General features: G+C 46.0%; 1 protein-coding gene across 1 annotated transcript in view; it reads left to right on the forward strand.

Moving 5' to 3' along the window:
* The first annotated feature begins 693 nt into the window (after window positions 1–693).
* LOC143962013 (asialoglycoprotein receptor 1-like) overlaps window positions 694–17,786 on the forward strand; it is a 100,917-nt gene continuing 83,824 nt past the window's right edge. The window contains exons 1-3 of the mRNA XM_077471354.1: window positions 694–778; window positions 11,086–11,166; window positions 15,667–15,783. Of these exons, the coding sequence (XP_077327480.1) occupies window positions 745–778; window positions 11,086–11,166; window positions 15,667–15,783 (232 nt within the window). The 5' untranslated portion in view covers window positions 694–744. The remainder of the gene's footprint in view (window positions 779–11,085; window positions 11,167–15,666; window positions 15,784–17,786) is intronic.

Here is a 17,786-nt window from a genome sequence, read left to right on the forward strand (position 1 = left end):
TGTATGCATTAAAGGGGTTAATGTGTGTTGATTCCTTGAGGGTTCCGCTGACCAGCACTGGACGGCATACTCCAGGTGCGGCTGGACCAGAGTCTTGTAGAGCGGTGAGAATTATCGTTTTATCTCTGGAGTTGATCCCCTTTTTAATGCCAATATTCTGTTTGCTTTGTTAGCAGCAGCTTGGCATTGCTGAGCCTATCATCTACTAGGACCTCCCAGGTCCTTTTCCATCCTAGATCCCCCCCAGGGGTTCTCCCCCCAGTGTATAAATTGCATTCATATTTTTGCCACCCAAATGCATTATTTTAAATTTTTCTACATTAAACCTCATTTGCCATGTAGTTGCCCACCTCATTAATTTGTTCAGATCTTTTTGCAAGGTTTCCACATCCTGCAGAGAAGTTATTGCCCTGCTTAGCTTAGTATTGTCCGCAAATATAGAGATTGAACTGTTTCCCCCATCCTCCAGAGTAGTAGATTAGTACTGAAATCAAATGTATTATAAACCAATCATAGTCCATAAATTACTGCGATTCAATAACAAGTTCATGAGCGGGCACACGTTTCTACAGAATATTACAGAAATACATGCACTTCCTCTTTATTGTGCTATTTCTAAGTTCCTAAAACTGAAATGCATTATGTTGCAACACCTTATTTTAGGAAGTACCTGAAGATAAAATCATCAGATATCGAAGATGCAGACTGAGCAGCGCACAGAATCGGGTTTGTCTGCAGCCTGCAATGAAGGGGGCTAAAAATCGGGAGAGGGAATCAGGTAGGTTGTAGATGGGATCACTGATTAATATTGAGGGGGGGGGGGGTAATAGGAATGGGGTCACTTTGACATAGTTGGCCAGCAAAGGGATTCATTTAATGCATTTGGCTAGTGAGGGATCACTTTGATGTAGTTGACCAGAAAGGGCTCACTTTAACACAGTTGACCAGGAAGGGATAACTTTGATGCAGTTGACCAGAGAGCCGTCATTTTGAAGTGGTTGGCCAGAGAGGGATCACTTTGATTCAGTTGGTCAGGTAGGGATCACTTTGACACTTTTGGCCAGAGAGGAATCACATTGGTGCAGTTTTCCAGCGAGGAATCACTTTGATTCAGTTGACCAGAAAGGGATCACTTTGATGCAGTTGACCAGAGAGTGATCACTTTGATGCAGTTGACCAGAGAGGGATTACTTTGATGCAGTTGACCAGAGAGGGATTCCTTTGACGCCTTTGACCAGAGAGGGATCACTTTGACGCAGTTGACCAGAGAGGTATCAATTTGATTCACTTGACAAGAGAGGGATCACTTTGACACCGTTGGCCAGAGACGGATCAAGTTGATTAAATTGACCAGAAAGGGCTTACTTTGATGCAGTTGACAAGAGAGGGATCACTTTAACACAGTTGACTAGAGAGTGATTACTTTGATTCAGTTGACCAGAAAGGGATAACTTTGAAGCAGTTGACAAGAGAAGGATCACTCCAATGCAGTTGGCCAGAGAGGGATGACTTTGATTCACTTTACCAGAAAGGAATACATTTGATTCAGTTGGCCAGAGAGGGATCACTTTGACGCAGTTGGCCAGAGAGGGATAACTTCATTCAGTTGGCCAGAGAAGGATGACTTTGACGCAGTTGACCACAGAGGGATCACTTTGATTCAGTTGACCACAGAAGGGTCACTTTGATATAGTTGGCCAGCAAATGGATTACTTTGGTGCAGTTGGCTAGTGAGGAATCACTTTGATTCAGTTGACCAGAAAGGGCTCACTTTAACACAGTTGACCAGAAAGGGATCACTTTGATGTGGTTGGCCAAAGAGGGATCACTTTGATTCATTTGGCCAGGGAGGGATCACTTTGATGCTGTTGGCCAGAGAGGGATAACTTTTATGCTGTTGGCCAGAGAGGGATAACTTTGAAGCAGTTGGCCAGCGAGGGATAATTTTGATTTAGTTGGCTAGAAAGGGATCACTTTGATTCAGTTGGCCAGGGAGGGATAACTTTAATGCTTTTGGCCAGAGAGGAATCACATTGGTGCAGTTGTCCAGCGAGTGATCACTTTGATTTAGTTGACCAGAAAGGGATCACTTTGATGCACTTGACTAGAGAGGGTTCACTTTGACACATTTGGTCAAAGAGGGATCACTTTTATGCACTTGGCCAGAGAGGGATAACTTTTTTGAGTTTGCCAGAGAGGGGTAACTTTGATGCAGTTGACCAGAGAGGGATCACTTCAATGAAGTTGGCTAGCAGACAGATGACTTTGATTCAGTTAACTGGAAGGGAATACATTTGATGCAGTTGGTCAGAGAGGGATCACTTTGATGCAGTTGGCCAGAGAGGGATCACTTTAATTCAGATGACCAGAGAGGGATCACTTTAATTCAGATGACCAGAAAGGGATCACTTTGACACATTTGGCCAGAGAGGATCAATTTGATTTGGTTGGCCAGAGAGGGGTCACTTTGACGCAGTTGACCAGAGAGTTGCACAGTGTTTGAGCAACATGTCCATGTTGACATGCTAGTCGCTGGACTCCTGTTTTCTGTGCTTTCAGTAATTCCCACCATCTTCTAATTTGCTCCCAATGTTTCCCACCCTTCTTCCAGCCTTGTGCTCCCAGAGTAAGGTGACCATATTTTCAAAATGAAATCCGGGGACATATTTTTTTTTTCTTTTTATTGGCAAATGGTAAACTATTTTATAAGCATATTTTCCTAAAATGATGTATGCAGTGTATGTGGTATGTGTTTATGGAATGACTGTATGATATCTACATTATTTCTCACATTTCGTCCATGAGATAAAAAAAGAAATACCACCGTCCAGAGCGCATTACAGGCCTCCATTCATATCACTGACCAGAGCACTGTGTACATTACAGCAGGCCTCCTCTCAGACCATCGTCCAGAGCACTGTGTAGCCTCCCAAGTCTGCACAATTCCCTACCAGTCTGCATAATCCCCCTCAGTTTGCAAAATCCCCCCCCCCCCAGTCAGCACAACCTCCCCAGTCTGCACAATCCCCACCAGTCTGCACAACCCCCCAGCCAGCACAACCCCCCCAAGTCTGCAGAACCCCCCCACTCTGCACAATCCCCCCAATCTGCACAATCCCCCCAATCTGCACAATCCCCCCAATCAGCACAACCCCACCCCAGTCTGCACAATACTCCCCCCCCCCCCCCAGTTTCTACAACCCCCCCCCCCCCCCCCCCTCCAGTTCAGCAAACTTTTGTGTGACCGTGTGTATGCAAGCCGAGCTTGAGCGGAATTCCATCGGAAAAATCATCCAAGATTTTTCTGATGGAAAATCCACTTGTGTGTATGCGCCATTAGGCAAAACTCAGACATGAGGCTTTCTCACGCCCATAATTGGAAAATAATTCAACCCATAAAAATGAATACTACATTGCGATATACAGTGTACACTTAACTGATAGTAATCCACCCATGGCCAGTTCTCAAAGATTCTTGTTATTGGATCATATCACACCAGCGAGCTCACCCAGAAGGTCCCCCCCTTTCCCAGGCTGTGCTCTGCTCTCCCCTGGGAGTGTATTGTCAGAAGATTGCCATTTGTGAGCGGCACATAGAGATAACATTGACAGCTCGAGGTGGCAGCACCATCCTTCTTCCTGATGCTGGGCTCTTCCCTCCAGTGACATAGCGTGGGTTGTCAGTGTTCAGGGCAAGGCAAGTAATTGGAGTCCCCTAACCATGGCCTTTTAGCTCCGATCTGGTCACATGATCCACTGTGTCAATCAGTGATGGCTGCAGGGGAGAGGAGAGAGCACTTGACAATCACTGGTAATGCCTGGAGCAGTGAAATCACCCACAGGTTCCCATGTGCCATCTGTTGTTGGCGGTAGTATGGTCACGTACTTCGGAACCCCTAAACCATAGGTGCTCCATTATGCAAATCTGGACCAGCCACTGTTGTAGAACGCTTGGGCCTGCACTCCACCTTACTGGTAAAGGAGGCCATCCATCAAAGTTATAAGCCAATAGCAACTATTGGAGCCTTACCACTTCCTCTGGCTAGTCTACATCTGTATATGATAGAGTTCTTGGGGACTTTTCCACCAGGTAGGTAAGAGGAATTCAGCACCTATCGGGCATTTTTTCATGCCCTGAGATAGTTTGGAAGGCTTAAAGAGTAAGTCCACCATTTCACACAAAATGAAAAGCTGAACTAACTCCAAGTGTCCTGGCCACCCCTCTAGACCTTGCTGTTCATAGTGTCCATGAGGCCCCATGCTTCCGGTGTAGAGGTCTTTACACAATACATGATCCTGGAGGAGGAGGGGGGGGCAGAGGAAGGGGAGTAGAGGAGAAGGGGAAAGAGGACAGAGGGAGGGGAGGAAAGTGGAGAGAGGGAGGGGAGGGAGGGGAGAGAGGGCAGAAAGGGGGAGAGAAAAGAGGGGAAACAGAGAGAGGGAGGGGAGGGAGAGAGCAAAGAGAAAGGGAGAGGGAAAGAGGGCAGAGAGTAGACAGAGGGGGGGGGGGAGAAGGAGGGGGGGTAGACAGGGGGCAAAGAGGGGGAAGGGAGGGGAAGAGGAGAGAGGATAGAGGAGAGGGGGTAGAGAGGGGGAGGTAAGAGTGAACAGAGGGAGGGGGGAGGATAAAGAGATGGGGAGAGGGCAGAGTAGACAGAGGAAGGGGGGTTAGAGAGAGAGTGGGGGGATCAGAGCGGACAGAGAGATGTGGGAGAGGATAGAGAGAGGGGAGGGAGAGGAGAGACGATAGAGGGGGAGGTGAGAGTGAACAGAGGGAGAATGAGAGGATATAGAGAGTGGGCAGAGGGAGGGGGAATAGAGAGAAGGTGTGGGGGAGATCAGAGTGGGCAGAGGGAGGGGAGAGGGGAGAGATAGAGAGGGGAAGGAGAGAGAGAGAGAGAGGGAGGAGAGAGTGGGGGGGCAGAGGGAGGGGAGAGGAGAGAGAGGACAGAGGGAGGGGGGAGAGGATAGAGAGGGAGGGGGAGAGGATAGAGAGAGGGGGAGAGAGGGAGGAGAGAGAGGGAGGGGGTAGAGAGAGGGGGAGAGAGGGAGGAGAGATAGGGAGAGGGAGGGGAGAGAGGGAGGGGGGAGGATAGAGAGAGTGAGGGAGAGAGGGAGGGGGAGAGGAAAGAGAGAGGGAGGGGGAGAGGATAGACAGAGTGGATAGGGAGAGGATAGAGAGAGGGAGGAGAGAGAGGGGGGGGAGAGGATAGAGAGAGGGAGGAGAGAGAGGGGGGGAGAGGATAGAAAGAGGGGGAGAGAGGGAGGAGAGATAGAGAGAGGGAGGGGAGAGAGGGAGGGGGGAGGATAGAGAGAGTGAGGGAGAGAGGGAGGGGGAGAGGAAAGAGAGAGGGAGGGGGAAAGGATAGACAGAGTGGATAGGGAGAGGATAGAGAGAGGGAGGAGAGAGAGGATAGAGAGGGAGGTGAGAGGATAGATAGATGGAGGGGAGTGAGGGAGGGGTAGAGGAGAGAGAGGGACAGGGGGAGGAGAGAGTAGACAGAGGGAGGGGGAGATTATAGAGGGAGGGGGAGGATAGATAGAGGGTGGGGGAGAGAGGAGAGAGTGGACAGAGGGAGGGGGGAGAGAGGATAGAGAGAGGGAGGAGGGAGGATAGAGCTGCAGTTTATCCCCTTAGTACTGCATGTCCAGCCCTCGGGACTACATTTCCCACAATCCTCCTCTCTGCTTCATTTTAGTATTTATTTGTCCAATAAGGAGGAGGGAAGAAAAAACTAGTACAGTGTTGAGAGGAGGAGAGGGGGGGGGGGGGAGAAGAGCCCGCAGCAACTTCTCTCTCTACACAGACAAGATCGCTCCGATCTTCTGCTGCTCTGCTCTCTCCTCTGACAGGAGGAAGGAGGGGAATGGGCAGGGAGCACAGAGAGAGAGACATCCAGTCTTTTAGCGGCGGCTCGAGCAGGGGGCATGAAGCAGGTCTCCTTCTCGGACCCGCTCCTGTCATTTACCGGCGGCGGCCGGTGGGGAGAGCAAGCGGAATGGGGATCCGTGGCACCCGCTTACACATATCAGGCAAATTCGGCGATTGTGGGGCCCCTGTGATCGCGAGGCCTAAGGCGATCGCCTAATTTGCCTAATTGGAGAGCCGCCTCTGTTCCCCCTCCAGCCTCACAAGTTAGTTGCTCGTCCTCCACAGACATCCTGGACATTGTAGTCCCACTCCCACAGACTCCCCTCCACAATTGGGCACACAGACACGGCTATCCCGCCCCCCGCCTCCACCTCTATTACACATAGCTGAGCCCTCCACTCACCGAGCATGTACTTCTTCCAGGGCTGCTCCCGAGTCCTGCTACACCCGCCCGCAGGTCCTGTTCTCCTGTACCAACACTCAATGTGACATGTCCGGCTCAGATGACTCCGCCTGACAGGAGACTTTGTCTGATAATGGGGCAGCCCACTGCAGTGATCTCACACCATGTTCAGTGCTGCGCTGTCAGTAATGTTGCGGCTCCCGCTGTTGGCTGGGGCATCGGACCCAGGGACAATGCAGGTCCAGCGGCTGCCAAACTACTCCAGTGTTCTCTCTCCTCCAGTAGGCAAATTAGGCGGCCCGCGAGGCCCCTTTGAGCGCGAGGCCTCAGGCGACCTCCTAATTTGTCTAATTAAAGAGCCACCTCTGCTCCCAGTGTATCCCAGTGTATCCCAGTCTGCTTCCAGTCTTGTGTTGTCAGTGTGTCCCAGTCTGCTTCCAGCCCTGTGCTCCCAGTGTGTCCCAATCTGCTTCCAGTCTTGTGTTATTTGGTTTAATATTGAGAAGAATGGCATTGTAGAAAGAAATTAAAGGAAATAACAATACTTGTAATCGGAGTCTGCAAGTGGGAAATGCGATATTACTAAGATCAAGGCCTGAGGTGTGCCATGGCCTGGCTGGTCAATATGCCTGAAAAGAGGGCATACCCTGAATGTAAGAATAAGAAATTACTATGAGTATGTATGACAAAACTGGGGGAAGCGGGTGGGTGGGAACCCAGAAAACACCACCCTGGCCCTGACAGAGGAGGAGGGTTAAGTAGTCTCTCAGACCCCTCCCACAAATACACAAATTCACACTTATTGCCAATACTTGTATTACCACATGCCCTCTTGTGCTTCGGCAACTGAGAAACAAGAGACTGCACAAATGAAACGTGCTGAAATATTTGCTATCAATGCCAATTTTTACATAATAAAAAAAAAGGAGAGAAAGAAGAGAAAAAATAAAGTAAATAAATAGATGAATGAAGTAAAATTAGGAAAAATTATAGCCTCCTAACAATCACAAGAAAGATGACAGCTGAGGTGATTCCAGAAACTTCACCCACGGTGCCCAGACTTCCCTAAACTTAAAGTGACTACAATGCCCCGACATTTCTCCTGACAGAAAATGTTTGATGGGACCTTGTCGTCGGAAATCCTGACCGTGTGTAGGCTCCATCAGAAATTTCCATCGCAATTGCCGACACACAAAATTTGAGATCTGGATCTCAAATTTTCCGACAACAAAATCAGGTGTTGTAAATTTCCGATCGTGTGTAGACAATTCCGACGCACACTGGAATCAAACAGAAGAGCCGCACTGGCTATTGAACTTCATTTTTCTTGGCTCGTCGTACGTGTTGTACGTCACCGCGTTCTTGACGTTTGGAATTTCCAACAAGATTTGTGTGACCGTGTGTATGCAAGACAAGTTTGAGCCAACATCCGTCGAAAAAAAAACATGGATTTTGTTGTCGGAAAATCCTATCGTGTGTACAGGGCATTAGGGTTCGTATTATTGTTTTTTTTTTTTAATAACAAACATGTCATACTTACCTCCACTGTGCAGCTTGTTTTGCACAGAGTGGCCCCGAACCTTCTGGGGTTCCCCCCGGGAGGCTCTCGCGGCTCCTCCCCGTGTCTCATAATCCCCTAGGAAGAAGCGCTCTCTCAGGGGTTGCCTTGCGGGCGCGCTCCAGCATTTTGTTTCCATAGCAGCCGAATGCTGGACCCGGCCCCGCCCCCCTGCGCCCGCATCATTAGATTTAATTGACAGCAGGGAGAGCCAATGGCTGCACTGCTATCGATCTATCCAATCAAGAGCCGAGAACCCCGGGCAGAGAGACAGCGTGTCCCCGTCGGGTCAAGTTCCAGGGCTCAGGTAAGTAAAATGGGGGGCTGGGGGGGGCGGTCACTGTCAGGTGTTTTTTCACCTTAATGCATAGGATACATTAGGGTGAAAAAACACAAATGTTTACAACCCCTTTAAAGTCATTATTATTTGCTGTGGATATGAGCTCTTCCATCTGCATTATGTGGTTCATCTCTACTATCCATTCCAATATTGTTGCTGTTATTGGAGATTTCCAATGTCTTGGAATTAAAGCTCTTCCCGCCATCAAGAAACATTTAAATATTCCCTTTATAAATTGATTTCATTGATCAGAAAAGCGCTACCTCTGAAGACTCCTGACACTTTTTTTCCGGAGACCACATGACTTCATTTAAATATAGCCGACCAAAATGGTTTTATATTCAGGCAAGACCACCACAAGTGTAATAATGTGCCTCTCGATTCACAACATCTCCAACATAGATCAGACATAGCTGGATTCATTTTGTTTAATAGGACCTTATAGTTGCGTTCCTGTGAATAAGAGGATAAAGTTATTTTAACCACTTGCCTACTGGGCACTTAAACCCCCTTCCTGCCCAGACCAATATTCAGCTTTCACAAATAGAGCTTTCTTTTGATGGCATTTAATCACTGGTAAGAAAAAAAAAAAAAGACTGAACATTTTGAAAAACTGTTTAATGGTTTGTTATATAATTTTGAAAACAGGTCATTTTTCTCCTTCATTGATGTGCATTGATGAGGCTGCATTGATGGGCACTGATAAGCTGCACTGATGGGCACTGATAGGTGCCACTGATAGGTGGCACTGATAAGGTGGCACGATTGGGCACTGATAAGTACTGATGAGGCAGCACTGATAGGTGGCACTGAGAGCTGGCACTGATGGGTTGCACTGATGGGCACTGATAGGTGGCACTGATAAGTGGCACTGTTAGGTGGCACTGATGGGCATTGGTAGGTGACACTGATGGGCAGCACTGATCGGTGGCACTGATGATGAGGTACTGGTGGGCATTAATGAGTGGCACTGGTGGGCAAAGGTAGGTGGTACTGTGGGCACTGGTAGACAGCACTGGTGGCTACCTATAGGTGGCAATGGTGGGCACTAATGAGGCAGCCGCGGCTCTGTGTGAGGGAACAATGTCCCTCTGACAGAAGTCAATGATCTGCTTTTTTTCCCCCCTTACTCTGACAACGTGAGGGGAAAAAATACAGATTGTCAAGCTTCTGTGTACATCACATGCTCAACTGTCATTGGATAGCGGTAAGGGGTCGTGATCACAGAGCGTACCCCACGCAACCCACAGGGGCATGCAGGCAGCTCACGCACGGGAGGATGCCCATGGATGTCCTCCCAGCAATTAAGGTCCATGCTTTAGCCGTCTTTTGGCTATAGCGTGGGTGGCAAGTAGTTAAAAGTGAGAGAGAACACTTTATCCCAGTCTCCAAGGGCCATATTTTTACCTAGCTCCCAGTCTCGGACATAGAAGGGGCAGTCAGGAAATGTGTGCGATAATAAAATGCCCTATGTTATAGATAAAGCATGGGAGCATTTTGAGTCAGAGAGGTACAACTCCTCAGAATGAGTTAAGTCCCCACAGAGACTTGACCTACTCAGCTCTCTATAAAAATTGCGTAGTTGAAAATATTGAAGCCACTCACTCAGCCTTGTGCTCCCAGTGTGTACCAGCCTTCTTCCAGCCTTGTGTTCCCAGCGTGTACCAGCCTTCTTCCAGCCTTGTGTTCCCAGTGTGTACCAGCCTTCTTCCAGCCCTGTGTTCCCAGCGTGTACCAGCCTTCTTCCAGCCTTGTGTTCCCAGCGTGTACCAGGCTTCTTCCAGCCTTGTGTTCCCAGCGTGTACCAGCCTTCTTCCAGCCCTGTGTTCCCAGCGTGTACCAGCCTTCTTCCAGCCTTGTGTTCCCAGCGTGTACCAGCCTGCTTCCAGCCTTGTGTTCCCAGCGTGTACCAGCCTGCTTCCAGTTTTTTGTTTCCAATGCATTCCAGCCTTCTTTCAGCCTCGTGTTTCCATTGTTTCGCAGCCTGCTTCCAGCCTTTTGCTCCAAATGTGCCCCATCCTGCTTCAAGCCTTGTGTCCCCAGTGTGCCCCAGCCTGCTTCCAGTCTTGTGCCCCCAGTGTGTTACAGTCTGCTTACAGTCTAGTATTCCCAGCGTGTCCCAATCTGCTTCCAGCCTTGTATTCACAGAGTCTCCCTACCTGATTCGAACCTAACATTCCCAGTGTGTTCTAGCATGCTTTCCACATTGTGTTCCCAGTGTGTCCTTATCAGCTTCCAGCTGCTTGATCCCAGTGAGTCCCTAACTGCGTTTAGCCATGTGTTCCCAGTATGCCTTATTAAGCCTTGCTATTTCCTTCAGCCTTATCTGCTGCCTTGTGATACCTGTGCTCCTCCAACACTGCCAGGGAGTTGTGGCAGTGCAGTTGCAATCTGCTTGGATGAGTCAGAGGACCACAGCCTGAGTATCACCTGTAGAACGATCTCTTGACCTCTAGATGGACCTTTTCAGGGCTCTCGCTGTAGCGAAAGAAGCAGATTCTACAAACATTCTGTGTTAGCTCTGTGACTTTGGCCCATCTGCACCGCTGCCTCAACCAGTCCTGGTCATCTACTCCGACCCTCGTGGAAGATGAGTCTTAAGTTGTGATAGTAATAATACAATTAAATTCTAATGATCCCAAGGTTTTTCTGTTTAAATGCTTAAAATGCTTAATTATACATTGTTATGTAAGTCGATATATTATAGAATTTATCATTGGTGTCAGTAACTTTTACAATTCTCCAAGAATAAATTCCCGATAGGTCACAATAAATGTCAATAGTATCATATTTCAGAAAAGCTCCATCTCTTATTGATAAATTGCTGTGTAGAGTGTTATATCTGAATTACATCACCGGAAAATCCTCCCTGGTATCTACAATATCTATATAAGGTCTGTGTTCTTCTTCAGGACGCTCTCATGAGAGAAATGCATATGGCAATGTGGGTGAACTTCATTTAAAAATGGTGAAAAATGCATCAACACCTGAAGGTAAGTTATTATAATGAGGGGGTATCCTCTTAATCTATTATGGACAGCTGAGGACCCGCGTCTTCATTTATAGGACACATGTCTACTAATACTAATACTGCTATACTGGCTCTACCAATCAGAAATCACCTTTTACTATATCTGTATTGAGGTAATAAAAAACAGAACCTCATTGGTTGCCCTGATTTAGTATACATTTTATACTTAAATACGATATACATGGTGATATACAATATATCTACATATTTTGTTGGAAATTAACTCAAGTGTAGAGATCATAAGGACTCTTCTGATAAGGCTTCTTCCTGATCACTATTATTAAAAACACAGATGTTACCCTGGTAGGGGGTATTCGGAATTGTTCAGCAAACAAACAATTATTAGCAGCTTCCTGGTTTGTTTTTGCAGATCTGTTGCTCAGGCCTCAAACATAGACTCTTATCTGATTAGAAAAAATATATAATAGCCGTGCTTAGGAAGCAGAATATTTTAAGGCTGCTGCCACCCTCTAAGCCCTCAGCCCCTGTTAGGGAGCTATGGCTGTTTAGCTATTTATAATGTTATTATAGGGCTTATGGCACTACCTATACCAGAATGACTAATTTATCTATAATATAATACCCAGGTTATATTTCCCAGTGCTCGTACCAGTGTATAAACAATGGAATTAGCTTATCCACACACCACGTTACCAGTCATATATGCACTGTACTATTGTAAAGGACATAGCAACCCAAAAAAGAAGAAAAGGAAGGGGAAGGAGGCTCGAATCAATATCTTATATGAAGACAGAATCCCTAACAAAAGGCCCCTTTAATGCTATTGCGTGCTCACTTCCCACCTACCTTCAATTAATACCTCTGTGGTGCGCCCAAAATGTATTGTACCCGAGGTGGGTAATGGGCGTAAACTAAATAAGTATTCCTTCAAATATAAGTGGTGAAATTATAAAGTTTGCTAAAATATACAACAGTAATGTCCCAAAAAGTGCTCAGTGAAAGCTGTATATATAAAGTTCAATAAACGTCTCATGAAGTTCCGAATACCTCAACAAAAGGGGAGCAAAGGTGACTTTTGTGTTCACATAAATCCAGTGACTTCTATGCTCATGCCCCTTTGGGTCCCCACTCACCAGATTCCTCTCCCCCTAAGGGATTACGGGCATGTAGTATCTCCACCTGTGTACGCCCTGTATCGAAAACTTCCACCTCCTTGCTGTGTAGTTGGTACCCAGATGGCACTCCTTTTCAAATGATATATATAAGCCCTATAATAACATTATAAATAGACTCTTATCTGTTCCTCCAGACAGTACCCTCTAAAACTGGACACATGTTTTTATAGCTGCCCCCTTGCAGTCATATGGACTCCTTAGGGAAGACCAGTCTCTCCCAAAACAAAATAGGATTGCACAAACTGGTTGTTCAAAACACATGGAGCCGGGATTGGAGAGTTCATCCCTCATAAGTCTCTACAAAGTCTCTCCCCCCCCCCGGAGCGCCTCAACCTGCCTGGGCAAGAACCCTGGGTGATATATATGTAGCACTGTAGGAGCCGTAGGAGCTGCTGGTTTAATTTGAGCTTACCGTTACCTCACCTGCTTGCTGGCCTAAAAATGTTGAATCATTTTGGGACATTTACTTTGTGGGACTTTCTTTTGGACATTATTTTTGGGCATGATAGGACGTTATTTTTTAGACATCTTGGTGAATATTTTTTTTTCAACATTTTAGTATATTATTTTTTTGGATATCAAGGGACATTATTTTTGGACATCGTGGGACTATTTGTAGACTTTGTAGGACTGTAGGACACATACTTTTTGGACATCAAGTGCCATTATTTTTGGACATTTTGGGACATTATCTTTTAGACATCGTGAACATTATTTTTGGAAATCACAGGACATTCATTTTTGTACATTGTGGGACAATATTTGTTTAGTCATCATAAGACAATATTTTTTGTACATACAGTAGTAGGACATGTAGTAGACATACAGTAGTAGGACATGTAGTAGACATACAGTATCAGGGTATGAACCAGAACCTACACTCTCATTTGGCTATATCATGATAATGAAATAACATGAGGTGATAGTTACATATACGGTTATAGTGGAAGATTATTAAATGATAGATGTGATATAAATATAGATATATACATGTAGCACTGACCCTCGAAGGAGCTGCTGGTTTTATTGGGCTTACCGTTACCTTCCCGTTTACTTCTCCGTCCGGGGGGTTCCCGTGGCAGATGGCCAAAGAATGTGGAAACTGACACTGAATCTTCTTTAGGGTTATTTATTTGAAGCAGAAACAGAGTCTTTCAATAAGGATAGAAGGTTAGGAGCGAGTTCAGGTATTTTAGACTGCAAAAAATACAATGGAGTCCTTATAGAAAATCCAGAGAATAAAGACTGTTTCACAACTGGATCATACAACCACCCGGATAGACCTCCTCTCACTAGACCTAGCAGCCGGTAAGGTGTTTGACAAAGTCTCTGCCACAGACTCATGATGCACACTTGAGCATTACTGAGGGACGTAGACAAATTTGAAAAGCTATCATACGGTTCCAGTATCTCCTAGCCCATCTGGCGATACCGTATGAGTGTTGATCCAGGTAGCGTCCTTCAACCTAGCCTCCAGACTCCTTCAGAGAAGCCAGCCTTGCGCACGGCCTTCTCCTGGAGAGTCCTCCCCTGGGGGTTTCCAGTTGCTGGGCCTCTTCCTTCAGATGAGATGGCACTGGACCACCTTTGGATTAATAGGCTCAGAATTTCATTCAGACTTGTCCCTGCATTTGCATTGCCTCGGGCTTGCCAGCCCCAAGACTTGGAATGCGTGGCTCCGCCCCCAGGCCAGGAACGCCATGGGGGCTGGTCAGGAGGACCAGGACCTAACAGACAGAAAAAAATCTCCGGAAACCCAGAAGCACGTGATGTCAGTACCTTAACCACTTGCTTACTGGGTACTTAAACCCCCCTCCTGCCCAGACCAATTTTCAGCTTTCAGTGCTGATGCACTTTGAATGACAATTGCACGGTCATACAACACCGTACCCAAATGAAATTTTTATCATTTTTTCCCACAAATAGAGCTTTCTTTTGGTGGTATTTAATCACAGCTGGGAGTTTTATTTTTTGCTAAACAAACAAAAAAAGATGCAAAAAAAAAATCATGTTTAATAGTTTGTTATAAAATTTTGCAAACAGGTCATTTTTCTCCTTCATTGAAGTGCGCTTATGAGGTAGCACTGATAGGCTGCACTGGTGGGCACTGATAGGCATAGTTAAGGTGGCACTAATAGGCACAGATAAGGTGGCACCGATAGGCACAGATAAGGCAGTACTGATGGGCACAGATAAGGCGGCACTGATGGACAAAGATGGGCACAGATAAGATGGCACGGATGGGTGGCACGGATGGGTGGCACTAAGGGGCACTAATAGGTACCACTGATAGATGGGACTGATGGGCACTGATAGGTGGCTCTGATAGGTGGCACTGATGGGTGGCACTGATGGGCACTGGTAGATGACATTGATGGGCACGGATATGTGGCACTGGGGTGCAGCACCATTGTTGAAGCAGATTGTGGGCACTGATGGGTGGCACTGTGGGCACTGCTGGGTGGCACTATGGGCACTGCTGGGTGGCATTGACAGGGGGCACTTATTTATTCCTGAGGTGGCACTGACAGTGGGCAGATGGGCACTGGTAAGCTGGCTGGGGTCGGGACTGATGTCCCAATCACGGCCGCCGGTGATCGGCTCTTTTTTTTTCTGCTGACAGCGCGAGGAGGAAAAATAGCCGATTACCGGCTCCGTTGTATCACATGATCAGCTGTCATTGGCTGACAGCTGATCACGTGGTAAGGGGTCGGGATCGACCTCTTGCTTGGATCCATGATCAGGCGAGTCTCATAGACTCGCCGATCACAGAGAGCGCCGTGTGTGCCCCTTAGGGGGTGCGCAGGCCGCTCGTGCATGGGACAACGTCAATAGACGTAGTCCCGGCAAAGGAAGTCCGCGCTGTAGCCGTCATTTGGCTATAGCGCGGATCTCTAGTGGTTAAATACCACCCCCAGAATGCACAGCAGGAGAACACTCCCACTGGGCTGGTTCCGAGGGAAATCAGTGGCATTCAATACACCCAGCTAGACTGCGCTTATAACCTTGCCGGTGGTGACATCAACCCCTGTGGCCAAGGAGAACCCAGTGCAACCCAGCTGGACTGGTACCGAAACCAGAAATTTAACTAATTAGTCCCAAAACCCAACTGTGGTTTTAGGAAATTAACTTTGAAAAAAAAACCTGCTCATCAGGAGCCAGCGCTACATACAGTTATAATAGAAGATTACAGATTTGTATGCAGGGAACGAGCACACAGATGATCCGGGATGAATATAAAATGTCTTTACATGAGATAAGAATTCTGTAGGATTATTATACCGCCTGATACACGCACCATTATTCACTATCCTCTCTGTCTTTAGAGATTCCGGCTACCAAGAATAAGAATACACCTCCCCGGGTGATACTGATCCTGGGGATCCTCCTAATATTGGTCTTCATTACTTTGGTCACCCTCACGACTTTCCTGTTCATTTCCTGTGAGTATCTCTAATATATTGGGGTATTGGGGTTTGGATTTGGTATCTGAACTTTGATTAAATTCATGAACTTACCTCTTAATCAGAACCTGTGATGTCCAGCTCATCACTAACTATCAGGTAACAAATATATAAAAGGCAAATATAAAAAACGTAAATCCGTGAATAATGTTAAAAAGAAAAGTTGAGTGAGATATTGTCTGGTTTTTAACTTCAAGAGACTGTTGGCCTCTCACTCCTGGGTTAAGCCCCATTCTGTTTTTCTCTAATCTTTCGAGATGGTCTTGTCAACCAGTTGGAGACCCTCCCCTCTATGTCTCGCTACATCCCTATATCTTCCTAATTATATCTCTATCTCACGTACAATCCTTGCACCCATCACTTCTTTGAGTTGTGTCTCCGAATATTTGTCCTTTTTTTTGTAAAGAACCATTTCTGGTTTAAGAAAGAGACAAGGTGGTGCTGAGGCCTAGGACTTATTTTTTGCCTAAAGTAGTGCCAAGGTTGCGTTGCCGCCCCTGAGTATGTTTGCTTGATCAGTGCAGGGACCCCCTTAGAAGGAAGAAAACATATTTCTAAATAAAAGATATACCGTATTTGCCGGCGTATAAGACGACCTTTTACACTTAAAAAAAACTGGCCGAAAATCGGGGGTCGTCTTATACGCCGGATCAGCCCCTCCGATGCCTGCTGAGGGTTCGGTAATACTGTATGTAGCTTCGGCTACATACAGTATATACCGCTGAGCCAATCCCAGCGAGTGATGTATTCAAATGAATACAGAGCCTGCTCGGATTGGAGCAACAACCTCTGCCAATCCGAGCAGGCTACTCTGTAGCCTGCTCGGATTGGCTTTGAGAGTCAGAGGCGCGGGCTGATGATGATACAGCCTCTGCCAATCCAAGCAGGCTTTGTATTCATTAATAGAATACATCGCTCACTGTGATTGGTTCCAGCAAAAGCAGGAAGAAAGATATGGCGCCAGCTCCTGCTTCAGCAAGGACGGATGGAATATCAAGCATCGGAAGCCTTGGAAGGGGGTCGTCTTATACGGTAAGTACAAGAAAAAAATGCTTATACAACAGTAAGATTAGGGGGTCGTCTTATATGCCCGGTCGTCTTATACACCGGCATATACAGTAAATATATATTTTTTTAAATTCATAAATAAATAAAAATAAGTGTAAAAACTGAACATACCTGCCATGGTCGTACCTGCCATAACCAGACAACCTCTAGTTTATAACAACACAGTGAGGAATCCCTACTGTGGACGAGTGTGGGGTGTAGCAAGATGGCAGCGACGGAATGTCACTTCCGTAGCAAACTGCGACAGGTCGCCGAATATGTCATTACAACGTGTACAGCTGACTGCGGCTCCGTTGTGGTTCGTACTGCAGAAGCGCACATTTACTTTTTTGCTGACAAGCCAGGCAGGGTTCATATTGATTTGAATTTTATATGTAATGTATATAAAATATATATATTACATATACGATTCAAAATCAATATGAACCCTGCCTGGCTTGACAGCAAAAAATTAAATGAGTGTGTGTATATATATATATATATATATATATATATATATATATATATATATATATATATATAAAATATATTTTACCCATACATACATTAAGTCGATTTTTAAATATATTTTTTTGTAAATTGTTCTCACATGTGTTGAAATAACGCTTCAATAATTAATGTTGTTTAAAAAAAGAACAATTAAAAAAAATTACATTTAAAAATCAACTTAACCACGACCTTTGGAAGATTTCCCCCCCCTTCATGTCCAGGCCAGTTTTTGCTATTTAACTGCACTACTGACAATTGGGAAGGCATGCAATACTTTACCCAAATTCATTTTATATATTTTTTTTTTTCATGCAAATAGAGCTTTCTTTTGGCCGTATTTGATCTCCACTAGGTTTTTTTTTATTTTTTGCTAAACGCAAAAAGAATGAAAAATTGAAAAAAAAACATATTTTCTACTTACTACT

The sequence above is a fragment of the Lithobates pipiens genome, unplaced genomic scaffold (genome assembly GCF_037356315.1).
Source record: "Lithobates pipiens isolate NorthernLeopardFrog02 unplaced genomic scaffold, aLitPip1_a1.2 Scaffold_8, whole genome shotgun sequence".
Classification (NCBI taxonomy): domain Eukaryota; kingdom Metazoa; phylum Chordata; class Amphibia; order Anura; family Ranidae; genus Lithobates; species Lithobates pipiens.